Source organism: Seriola dumerili, unplaced genomic scaffold, assembly GCF_002260705.1.
Source record: "Seriola dumerili isolate Sdu_G_001 unplaced genomic scaffold, Sdu_1.0 BDQW01000149.1, whole genome shotgun sequence".
Taxonomy (NCBI): Eukaryota; Metazoa; Chordata; class Actinopteri; order Carangiformes; family Carangidae; genus Seriola; species Seriola dumerili.
In genome coordinates, this window is record NW_019174404.1 from 14,601,895 (window position 1) to 14,614,119 (window position 12,225).

Here is a 12,225-nt window from a genome sequence, read left to right on the forward strand (position 1 = left end):
TATATATTATCTATTTCTCAAGATAAAGGGTGACTTAAATTCTGTCCAAGAAACACACATTATTACACCTTTTCCATAAATTACCTTTATTTGCGGTATTTACAGTATAATCACTGAATACACATGAGATTCTTCACAACTTTTCTGTTGTTTTGACTGTACCTAATTCCTATGGCATGTTGTGTGTACAGCCAGTCTTCTGGTGAATTTCCTCTCCTCTTAATATGTAAAATAACAAATGTCTGACTGTGAAAGATCTTTGATGGACTAACCAGAATAAGAAATGTATCACATGTTCCAAGGCCTTGGATAAGAGGTAGGCTTAGCAAGCAGTACAAAAGACTTGTTCATATTTAATAACCAAATGCACCAATGCTTTGACATACTTTGATGTTTGGATTGAACACTAATATCACTTTAATTGGCTTGTCAGTGATTAAATATTATGGCCAAGGTACAGTGCTGCCAAGTTTGGAGTTAAATACAATGCAAATCATAATCTCAGCCCCTAAATCTTTAACTATGAAAGTAGCTGCCATTTTGAAATAGTACCACACAGAGATTTATACCAGCTGCATTACTCTGTGGATGTGCTAGCCAACACAGTGTCGGACTGGACAGACTCTGTGTAACCTACACGTTACATGCAGGGACATTTCAGTAGCAGGGTGGAGTAGATTGTGCTTGGAGGGATGCTGCTACTGGGCCTTCATTTATAAAAATAAAACCTAAAGGAAATCCTTAAGAAGCACGGACAAAATAGACAAAATTGTCCTACTAACAGTAAATTATTTTAAACCATCAGTGTCAGCAAATACAGTATACTACACATTGGCAAAACATCATCAACTATTTTACATACAGCATAAGTAAATGAAACACCCATTTTGAGCCTTAGGTGTCCTCACATAGTCCCTTTTTAATAAGAAAGGGTCACCCAGATATTAAATCCAGTCCGTTTTCCAGTATTAAACTTTTTGCAGATATATAAAAATGAAAGTGTGCATTCAGAATAATAGCAAAAGTGAATACTCCCTTCAAACTTCAGAGCTAACCACAGTGGTGTTGTCAAGGGCCAAATACGTTTGCTACTTGCTATGTAAGTATGGCTCATATTTCTTACCTTTGTTGACAGAGACATATACCATCCAAAATTATACAAAAGAACAGGCATAACATGAAATAAAGAAACGCAATATAAAGTTTTAAACTCTCTGAAATGTGCTTTTTGTAAAGGGAACAAAGGATCAACAACTACACTCACTTGTATTCAGTTATTTGTTACCAAAAGATGTAACTACCAACTGAACCGAAGCTAGTTGATGCCACAAAAATGTTCAAAACTTGCTAAATGTTTTCTTCTCCTACAACTGTTTAGTAAACCCTCTGATCATTTCTTGTGCAGTCATGAATGAGGGGTTTATGATTTTGGTTGAGTGTTCATTTAATGCTCAGCTGCTTTGAGTCACTGTATCATTCCCTGGGCTTCACTGACCAAATGGAAAAAATAGCCCCTCCTCCTGTGGATCTTTCCATTCTGTTACTAAGGCAGCTGGATCAATGCCATGGCAACCTGGACTGGTTGGATGTTGGGAGAAGATGAGTGTTTGGTCGCCATCCTCCACACCTCACTTTGTCAGGGACCAGATGTCTTGGGCAGGTCCTGGTTCTCAGCCAAGTGGAGCTTTTGTCTGAACGTAGACACATTAAGGATTCACACAGAAGGACTTTGAACTGAAAACAGATTATTTAAATCCAATGTTTGCGCCTGGAGTGCTGGGTGACTCCCATAAATAAACAGACGTTTAATTAGGAAAGGATACATTGAGGTGCTGAGCTCCTCCAGCTGTGGGAACAAATGAACAAATAGATGAGAGATTGTATTGAAAATATACACAGCCAAAAACAGAAACTGCAGTGATACTACAAGGCACTAATTACTAAATGTGATCATATTACATAACAGCCTGTGTGTCACATCAATATATGAATTAAATTCCCATCATTAAATTGCACTGTTTACAAAGATACATACGGTCAGCTTCCCTTATCTACACAAAGGAAAGTTACTTCACAGCCCATCTGGCACAATTATCCACTGCTGCTACAGCGAGCAAGTATTCCTGGCAGCAGTATCTGTAATGAGCTGAAGGCTTTTTCTCCCCTCCCTCACACACAACGCTGCAACTTCCCCACAGCGAGCATACCAGCCCCAGGCGTGGGTAACTAGGAGCCACACAACACACTAACAATAGAAACTCTTTCAAGGCATTCTTTGACTGCACATCACTGTTTGTGCTGGATAATATTTAACATTTGGACATACTAGCAGCTCAGCAAAGCATTTACCAATTTTAATACCTGTATATGAGTAAGAACAACATGCACTGTCTTCATTATACAGTATTGTATTTCTAAAAAAAAAAAAAAAATCAAAATTGAATGCAATGAGTGAGTTGAAAAAATTGGATTTAATATAATATTTAATATTTTTAGGCATTATTACTTTTAATTTCCAGAACTTTGATATACTAGCTTGAATACCATTTTTCACCAGACCGTCCTTACTACTGAAATGCCCACTTATTTTAAACCTCACAAATGCAGATTTTTAACCCTAGACCCAATCCAAGATAACCCTGATGACATCATCAGTGTTGCTTTTTAAAGTTTTTGAAAACTCCTCCAGAGTCACTAGACATCAACCAACTGTTTTCATAGGCTGTGTAGTATTCCTCATGAACTTCATGTGTAGAGTTCCCCTTTAATGGATCTATTTATAGGTTTTGCTATTGCTACATAGCCAGCATTAGCATTAACAGCTGTATACTTACCGGTCTTGCAAAGAGCTTCACCCATCGTTATGTTTACAATACAAGAGGTTATAATATACCTTCTGAGCAGCGCTACTTCTTCAGAGTAGCATGCATGCTGCAGTGACTCGGTATCGGAAAGTGACCAAATGGAGATAGCTGGTTAGCATGCTAACTTAGAAGAAAAGTAGTGATAGAAATAGAGGAGTAACAAGAGGGTTGCTTTCCACCACTGAAGCTGGCTCCTGGCGATTACTGGGATGAAGTTTGATGCTAAGATCAGAACATTTCTTCTAGACTGGTAAGTAAACAGCTGTTAATGCTAACATTTAGCAAAAGCAAAACTCACAAATAGTTCCAGTCAATCAGCATTTGACAGTAAAACCTATAGTGAAAACGGCCTCACTCTGTCTGAAGAAACTGCTAACCCACCTAAACTAGAATAGGCTTTTTCAGTGGAGAGTTTCACATGATGTTTCAGTGGCTTAACAGAGGGAACAATGAAACACATACTGATTTCCTGACCCTTTGCTGCTATGATTTGTGCTTACGTTACTGAGCAGGTGTTCCAGGTTGTGGTCAGAGGCACACTTCCTCTGGTCCTCTGAAAGCTCCTCCACATGGCTGTCGAGGCTGAAGTGTAATCGTGCAAGCTTCTCCTGCATCTCACGCACATGCTCCAGCTGCTCAAAGGAGCATACCTTACCTAGAAAACAGAGGGGTTAAACTACACAGATGTGACTTTACTATAGCACAAAGTGTAATCTCTTTTTGGTGCAGGAGGATTACAGCAAAGTCAGAAGTATTTCCATGGCAGCAGAAAATAGCTCCACTGCTATTTGATATCAGCCTGATTCATGTAACAAAGCCACTTTTCAACTTGCTTTATTTTCAGCCTGTAACAGAATATTCCCCCGGTGGCCCATCTAATCAAGGTTATCTTACCGAAAGCCTGTAGTTTGCCTGAGTGGAAGTCGTTGAGGAGGTTGAGAAGCCCTCCCTCCATCTCTCTCACATCTGAGACGTCTGTGAGAAAGGAGTGCTGCAAGGGTGACGACTGGACTACTTTACTGGGCCCTGCTGGCTGGGGGGCCCTGGGCTTCTCCTTGTGGGGCCTGAGAAAAAAAACAAAACATCAGGATCACTAATAACCTGCCTCCTCTATTTATGCTAATGTGTTGGAAAATGAATAATAGGACAAAAAAAGCATTTGTAGCAGTTGTAGATAAATACAGGTGTTTTCTGGAGGATTTTCCTGTTACTCATAGATACAAACCTGGTGGTCTTTGGTGGAGCTACGACGGCTGTGAACACCTCTTTGGGCTGTCCCGGTGCACCTATGGACCTCTTATACTTGCCTCTGTTCTTGGGGGAGGGAGGCTGCGGCAGTCCGAGGGAGAAGGTAGCACTTTTGCTGGCAGGCAGAACGGACAGTTTGCGGGGGTTGATGGGGGGAGGAGGGGGCTGCGGGAGAGACACCTTTGGGCTGCGCTTCTTGCGTTTGTCTTCCATTATTATTTATTTTTTTAAGTGAAGCCCTCTGGGACGAGATGAGGGGGCACTCACTGCCTGGCTGGTGTACAGGATGTCCTGCAACAACAAAGGTAGGAAGTTCAAAAGCAGCAGCCTTCCCTTCCCTAAGAGAAGGGCTCTGTGGAGGACACTGACTGCCAAAATTAGTGCTGCAGCTCAGGATTCTCTACACTGCAGACCAAAAGCATTTAGTGATGTTTTCATTAGTGTAACAGCTCACATTGGATTTACAGTAAATCTGGCAAAGAAAAAATCCAAATCAAGAAGTAGCAGTGAGGAAGAGTATACCACTAACCTACCTACCTAAATGGGATTGCATTATGATGGAACTTTTTAATGGAAGCAATTTCCTGCTTTTGTTTCCCTGGTGTAAAAAAGTGGGAGTGAAACAGTAGCCTAGAAAAATATTTTTAGAGCAGCCTCAAAGTGGAAAGACCTTACAGAATGTGTGTGAAGAGAAGGAGGATGCATTAGTGTTTTGAGTGCATTTTCAAACTCAACAAACCAAAATACACTGCAGTTGTCTTGTTTTAATGGTTTACAACATGAGTGAATTGCATAGACAGACAACTGCTTGGACTGCTGCACAAAGATGCAGCACAATACTCAACATCCTGTAGTGTTTTAGAAATGTGCCTGATGTACATCACTTTCAAACAAATGGCTGAATGAGAAAATCAATATACTGCATTCTTATTGAGACTATCTTTGGTGGGTTGGTGGAGTTTTACCCCTTATCTATTTACACTAAGCAACTAGAACAATAGAAACATCTTAACAATGCAGTGTAATCAATAAAACATTCAATACAAAAATACTATAATAAGTTCCACAAAGGTATAACAAGACTTGGATTGCACTGAATTAGTTTTAAACCACCTTATTCCTATGGGTCTTGGTAGTTTTGCTGTGGTTTTAGTGCCATATAACCATTGCAGCAGCAGAGCGGGTGTTTATGGCATTTCATTATTAGGCTAAGTGACTACATTGATGCTGCTACAGGGCCAAAATAACGCTTTATCGCATTACAACAAATGAAATCGCTGTTAAAACATCTGAACACTGCGCCAGCCTCCGCTCAAAGTAGAATCCAAAGATGGCCACTACATTCATACACAATGCCAACTTTATACGCCTAAATCCTTCTTTACCTGCATTATATCAATGTTGTACAATAAATGATTAAGAGGACTTTGCAGGCATCAGTTTGTTACACCATACGGTTTAATTCAGTGCGAGAGAAGACGTGTAAACCAGATTTATGGTCTACGAATGACACAAATAAGACTTACCGGATCAATTTCGCACCAGAGAGCAAACAGGCTGGACACAGCGTCACATTTCTCCTTCCGGGATTTAAAACGTTCAAATACACTTCCTGTGAATTAATATGTATTAAGCACGATAATGTTAAATTATCCCTGCCGCAGCCGTGCAAATTACTGATGAAATGTAAAGCGCGGCATCGATGCGCTCGGCTCGTGCGGAGCTGTCGCCTTTATCCCTCTTAAAGGGCCAGTCCACGCCGCTGTGTTCCGCTGGGAGAGGTGGCCGATCTGCGGGTTAGTGCCTCTGTTAACAGGATGCTGTGTCCTGCTCGGCACTGATCAGCTGCCAATGGCTTTTTGCAAATAACCCACTTATACATCTTATTATGGGCTAGAGGGTGTGTCTATACAAAGTTACTCCGTACCTGAAGATAATACAACCAGACCACTTGGTGACGCCAATGCTCCGCATCTGTATTTCCACATCTCCTTAACTGACATATTGAAATATAAGTTTTGTTGATGGTAAACATGGGAAAACCTTCCTGATGAGTGACTTTCCTCTTAACTTAAAGGGCCATGCGACTGATTTTACATATACACACGTCTACCATTTGTTTTTTATACACATATTATAATTGTGAATACTAATAAGAGTTGAAATTTTTAACACCACTTAATATTGCACTGAAAATCTATAATTTGGAAACCATCCATCTGAATTCATGTGCTTTGAATTTCTCCTACCAGAGTAATTTTTTTGGGCTTACAGATTCAGATACAAAATTCAAAGGTATGGGTTTCCAGTCAATCATCACGTCTGATTTGGTAGCCTGAGTGTTCAAGTTTGAATTTCATCACGTATCCAAGTTTGAGCAGTTTTGAACTTACTTACTCTTCATTTTTCTAATCTAAAAATGATCAACTGAGTTTAATTTTTTACAGCTTGCCTTTTAAGTATTTAAGAGCAAAATTGAAACCACTTAAATTCAGTTAGATGGCTTTTAAAGTATAATATATAAATGCTTTAAATTCAGTTGAATTTCAACATTTAGTACTCAATGTTTATAAGATTCAGAACATTATGGTCACTTTGCCTCCATATCAATACTAAATTGCTGCAAAACCCAACAAATAGTTTCCAGCAGTGAAGAGTAAATTAGTGTCAATTGTCACCTGAAATTTCCACCCATTTGCTATTGTAAGTTTCTTTTTTTTTTTTTTTTTTTTGTAAAACAGAGGCCTCTTGTGGTGGGAATGGAAACATGTTTTAGAACAAAGACTCCAACAAACCTTTAAAGTAATACAAAAATATTTCTTTTTATTATGGCAGAACAGAACAAAAACGTGACACAAAATGCAGTTTATAAAATACAGAGCTCTTAGGCATGTTTGTCTTGTTCCAAAGTGAATGTGAACAATAACTTAAGTCTAACTGACTTTCTGGTCTGATGAGCTGTTTGAGTACGAGTATGCCTTTCCTAGAACTATTCTGTCTCTGAGAAGTTTGAAGAAGGCGTAGTAGTTGCTGAAGAGAATCAGAGCCAGCGATATTGTCTGATGCCACTTTTCTGAGCATATCAGTGAGTAGAGCTGGTAGAATATTATCGCACCTTCCAGGATGATGAGTATGTTGAGTATTCGTAAAGGCCTGTTGAAAAAGAACTAGGGGATAGAAAAAGACAGGATGCTGTAAGTCTGTGCAAATAGCTGCCTCCTTAAAATGCCACAAATATTTAACAAAACATGCCATGTCAACACAGGCTCTCTGAAATCTCTAGATCTGCTTTTATTCTACAGGACCTGATCATAAAGGAATACTCACATAGAAGCGATAATGGGACACATCTGATGGAACTGCAACATTATAGTGGCCCATGGCCTTGTAGACATTCTTATTATGTTTGACCAGGACTCCTTGTGGCCACATGTACTCTTCTGTCCAGCTGTGCAAAATGAGGTAGAAGAGCAAGATTAGAACTTGAATAAAATTACATCCGAATGGACCTAAAGTCCAGTAACAAACAATGCGCAGTACGTACATGTGCTGAAGGACATTTGAGCAGAGTGAGGGGTCTACTTTCTGCCAGCAGCCCAGGTGAGCCGCAGCCTTGTGAAGCAGGTCACAGTATCGAGGTGGCAATAGGTGCCTCATGAGGATGACCGACGTACTGACTGACACCAAGATGAACAGTTCACAAGACCAGCGCTTGTCCACATACTGTGTACTCTGAAGGAAAATATACAGGTGGAAAGATGAGAAGACTTTAAGAAGTGTTATTAAAACATATTGAATGTTTAAGTTAACGCTTAAAAAGTTTCTCACCTTGACAAACCAGACAGGTACAAAGGCCACATAGTAAGCACTGAGCATCGAGCTGACCAGCACCTCCTTCATCCTCCAGTTGAAGTCCATCTTTAGGTACTCCACCTCCTTGCGGATGAGGTCGGGGGAGAGGCAGCAGGCATGTGTTGGCATGGCCTGGACACCGTACAGCTGGCTGGTGTGCTGCTTCCACGTCTCCTTCAGCACAGTCAGGTAGTCCCTGCCCCGGCCCATGCTGCCCACCTCCTTGGAGCCGATGCTGGCGATGGGTGAGAGTGGACCTGCTCTCCGGAAGTCACAGTTCAGCCGGAAGAACGGAATATACATCCCAAATCTGTAGGATACAATGACCAGATTTTACTTATGCTGGACCTGAGGCCCTCCTTGTAGATGGAATGACACCACTAACGCCAGAGTAGTACCACCAAAATATAGGTGATAAACTATGATCAAATTATTTTTGTCTTATCAATTCAGAAGCTATTCAAAAACTGTCATAATGATGGGGCGTCGTGTGGCGTAGTGGTCTAAGCAGGCGCCCCATGTGTAGAGGCCACAGTCCTTGCTACTGCACTATCAAATAAAGGCATAAAAAGCCCAAAAAATATACTTTAAAAAAAAAAAAAAAACGGTCATAATGATACCATAATGATATATCCATACCATATCATGAAAATTTAGTCCTCATTGAGATTAACATCAAATGTGGCCACCTTCTGCACATCACAGTCTGTTGGCTGCTTGCTAGGTGATTTGCTAGAGCCACCCATGCTGAACAGCATCCAAACTGCATAAGCTCTTAGGCCTGCCAGGAAATGATGGGTGCATCATCCTAGCTCAAATTCAAGCTGCATCGGGTTATTAATATTTCATAAACCAAATGTTAAAAAGCAGTGTTTCAATTCAAGGCTGCACTACAATGCTCAAAAAATAACAAATACCTTCCACAACACACTAACAAGATTTGAATGATCAGTTTGATCATGTTGCTGGTATGAATATGAACCTCTTTGTTCTTCCTAAAGATACTTACGGGTAGCAGAGGAAGAGCAGGCTGAGGACAGAATAAGTTCTGAAGAGGTAAATAAGGGAGCGGCACAAGCTCCAGCCTGTCAGCGTTAGCACAGCAAACCGAGCCATCACTAAAAAGATCGAGTGAGGGAAGGAGAGTTTCCCGCTCTGTGATGCCTGGAGGAGACAAGAGATGGGAGACAGACATAACAGTCAAGTGCATTCCACCTTAATTTGCCATAGAACAACCATCAACAATGTATAAGAGAAGGAAACAAATTTACAGAGAAAATCCAAAAATTCAAGAGCAAAACTCTTCAAAAGCCAAGGGTGCAGTGTTTTCTGAGAATTTCTAAAAGCAGAGGTGACTATGTGGGCTTGTAAACACAGTGCAAGACCAGTTTCACAAGTTCTAGTATCTCTAGTAGCTTTGCTTTTATTTTCATATATAGAATAAACTTCATTCAGCATGTAAAAATCATGTGAAAAAGATTGCAAAAGTCAAAAATGGAATTCTTACCTCTTTAACAATTGCTGCAATTAACCTCCTTGCCAGTATGATGATTGTGAACACCAGCATGTTATAATCAATGAGGTGAAAATTCTGTAAATAAAAAGACTGATTCAGGATGACTGCTCCCACTCTCCACATAAACGTCACTTTATCTTGTCTATATTAACAAGTACACTGGCCTAAAACACCAGTTATAGCAAACATACAAGACAATAGAGATAGATTAATCTCTGAAAGGGCATATACAACTGATTAAAAAAATGCTTTCACGATTAACATGAAAGGTCAACATCTGACCACTGAGTACTCACCAATGATGTGTGGGAGGGGGGGTGTGATGGGGGGTACCACCATACAGTCTTGTAGATGTTGACATAGTGAACAAACAGGGCAATGAGGTGGCAGAAGAAAAGATGGAGCTCAAACAGCACGTTACAATCCACAGACAACTCTGGGATCTTGCAGTGCTTCAGAGGAACCACTGTCTGAGCAGCCAGAGGGGGGCTGGACATGCATGTTCCCGATCCATTCCTGCAGACAGAACAGAAGGCACAGAGAATACTGAAGAAGCCTTTTAAAAAAGTATTTTTCTCATGATGCACCCCAGATGAGTGTGATCTGAAGGAGTGTATCTGAGCCTCACCTACCTGGTACGAGACCGCACCCCTGTGACCGGGGAACTGGTAGAGTGGTTGCCATTGCTGACCGAGCCTGGTTCACTGCTTAGTGGAGGTCTGCAGTACGTGGTACGGTTTGCCCCTCTCCTTCCACCAGCCATTGCAGACACACCCACGGTTCAGTTCTCTCTGCTTCCCGTCTAGTTTTATGATCTCTCTCCTTTGTACCTGTTCAGACGAAGGAAGCAAGTCAGACAGACACAGACTGGGAGGAATATCCAACATATATGTAAAATTACTTACAAAATAATGGGTATAAATTATTTGAATAATTTTGTGGCATGTGTCAAGTAGGATCGAATTTCCTGGCACAGCAACAGTGATGAAATTATATTTTGGTCAGTGATTGGATTTGACACAGAGCTGATAATGGAAGGAGTGGTGCACAGAGCCACAACAAACACAACATAAATACTTTCTTTAAATCTTTAATATTTGACTGCCAACAAAAACAAACGGCGGGAATGACCTGCAGCAATTCTCCTTCATAAATATGCAGCACAAACTTTTACCGTTAAACAAGTTTGCACTGGCTGCATGGCAACCCTTAATATGGTGCAAGTTTTACGGAAGCTGACATTACGAGCTAGCTTCTTAGCTGTATGATTTGCCCACTTCCCGGGTCAAATATCGCTTATAGAGCCGTTTATATTTGAGACATGTGGCAGCAGCCAAAAACAGCGTGGACCTATACAATGAGGGACGGACTCCAATGTGTCCGCCAAGACCATGCTTCAATAAATACAAAGATTGAGGCCTAGGCTAGCAGTGTCTTTGGCTAGCTAGCTAGCTTCCAACCAACATACCAACCAAACAGGCTGGGCGAGAAAATGTAAGCTTACCAACGACAGCGTCCGCGCTCTGTTAGGTGCTGCTCTGTCGCATCGATTATAGTTTAAACGCAATAAATTTTCAGGATACTCGTTGAAATGCGAGCGTGTTTTTCACGTAAATCAGCGAAGACACTCATTGTTGATGTGAAACTGGCTGCTGATAGATGGGGGCGCGGATATGATAGAGACCTGTGGGAGGAGAGTCATTTAAAGGGACATTCCACCACAACAAGGAAAATAAAGAAGGGAAATAAGTGTGCTTTGATGATAGATAATATAAATACATCTCCATGTTTCTTTGTAATACAGCTGCAGGATCATAAAGGGACTTTTTTACACACTACAGCTGCTGCAAATGAATATATTGTGTGCATATAATTCTGCTTGCAGTGTATAAAAAAAGGCTTTGGCGCAACCTGTGCACTGATTGTAGATTGTATGTTTTGGAAGTTTCATAATTCATAAAGACATTTACTGAAGTGAGGTAGTGCCTCTTGTCTTGCTGTTGCACAAGGTTTATCATGAACTTTTCATTTTCAGCTGTGCATACAGACACTCTGTCCACACACATGAACTCTACTACTGCACTGCTGAGTGTTACAGGATCTTTGGACTGTAATGGGTACTGGCACCAGGTCGGTGAAAGTTTTAACCATAAACTTAAATTATGTATACTCTATATTACTGCCTACCATCAAGAAAAGACTGTTGTTTTTATACATTACAGGATCAACACTATGAACATATATTGCATTTGAAACTTGCTTGAAAGTAGACAGTAAACATGTCTGCATAGCCCTTGCATATTGAAGGAACATTTAACCCTTATCGGTGCCAACTTTTGCTCACTTTTGGCCAACATATGACTTATAAATGTATAAACTGCACAACTTATGCTGTATCTGTAACCTCATGATGATGATGTACAGTACATAGTGTAAAACTTGGTATGGTCTGTAAACCTGTTCAGCCTGGGTTTACAAATAGTATATCATTAAAAACAGCATGATTACAGCAGTTTTTCTTGGGTAAATCTCACTCTATCACTTATTGGTATATGTGAAAAGTAGCAGAGAAAGAAGTCCAAACAACACAAAATATAGTTGACTGAAAAATGAAATAGGATCTATGCACATATACATTATATGACAAGATATAACAGCAAGACTACATAAGGCAAGGCAAGTTTATTTATAAAGCTCTTATACACACTGGCAACTCAAAGTACTTTAAAAATGAGCAAATACAAG

At 40.4% G+C, this 12,225-nt stretch overlaps 2 protein-coding genes across 2 annotated transcripts; both read right to left on the reverse strand.

Annotated features, from left to right (window-relative positions):
- Positions 1-71: 71 nt before the first annotated feature.
- Positions 72-5,921, reverse strand: LOC111225871 (coiled-coil domain-containing protein 28B-like). Its single transcript, XM_022750911.1, has 6 exons — positions 5,639-5,921; positions 4,090-4,403; positions 3,759-3,928; positions 3,365-3,519; positions 1,824-1,846; positions 72-1,691 (listed from the first exon to the last, which is right to left on the reverse strand). Exons 2-6 carry the CDS (start codon positions 4,323-4,325, stop codon positions 1,637-1,639), a joined length of 639 nt encoding a protein of 212 aa, XP_022606632.1. The 5' UTR covers positions 4,326-4,403; positions 5,639-5,921; the 3' UTR covers positions 72-1,636.
- Positions 5,922-6,938: 1,017 nt separating this feature from the next.
- tmem39b (transmembrane protein 39B) lies at positions 6,939-11,138 on the reverse strand. The gene is made up of 9 exons (XM_022750794.1): positions 10,985-11,138; positions 10,113-10,310; positions 9,777-9,996; positions 9,472-9,555; positions 8,974-9,128; positions 7,941-8,274; positions 7,657-7,844; positions 7,440-7,560; positions 6,939-7,279 (listed from the first exon to the last, which is right to left on the reverse strand). The coding sequence occupies exons 2-9, from the start codon at positions 10,241-10,243 to the stop codon at positions 7,046-7,048; spliced, it is 1,467 nt and encodes a 488-aa protein (XP_022606515.1). The 5' UTR covers positions 10,244-10,310; positions 10,985-11,138; the 3' UTR covers positions 6,939-7,045.
- Positions 11,139-12,225: the final 1,087 nt, after the last annotated feature.

Bases quoted from the DNA above. Each gene is read 5' to 3' on its own strand.
- LOC111225871 (XM_022750911.1), bottom strand. From the start codon at position 4,325: ATGGAAGACAAACGCAAGAAGCGCAGCCCAAAGGTGTCTCTCCCGCAG. The intron at 3,929-4,089 runs GTTTGTATCTAT...TTTTTTTCTCAG, and splicing joins GCTCCACCAAAGACCACCAG to GCCCCACAAGGAGAAGCCCA. The intron at 1,847-3,364 runs GTAAGCACAAAT...TTGTTCCCACAG, and splicing joins TGGAACACCTGCTCAGTAAC to CTGGAGGAGCTCAGCACCTC.
- tmem39b (XM_022750794.1), bottom strand. From the start codon at position 10,243: ATGGCTGGTGGAAGGAGAGGGGCAAACCGTACCACGTACTGCAGACCT. The intron at 9,997-10,112 runs GTAGGTGAGGCT...TTCTGTCTGCAG, and splicing joins GGGGTGCGGTCTCGTACCAG to GAATGGATCGGGAACATGCA. The intron at 7,561-7,656 runs GTACGTACTGCG...CATTTTGCACAG, and splicing joins TCAAATGTCCTTCAGCACAT to CTGGACAGAAGAGTACATGT.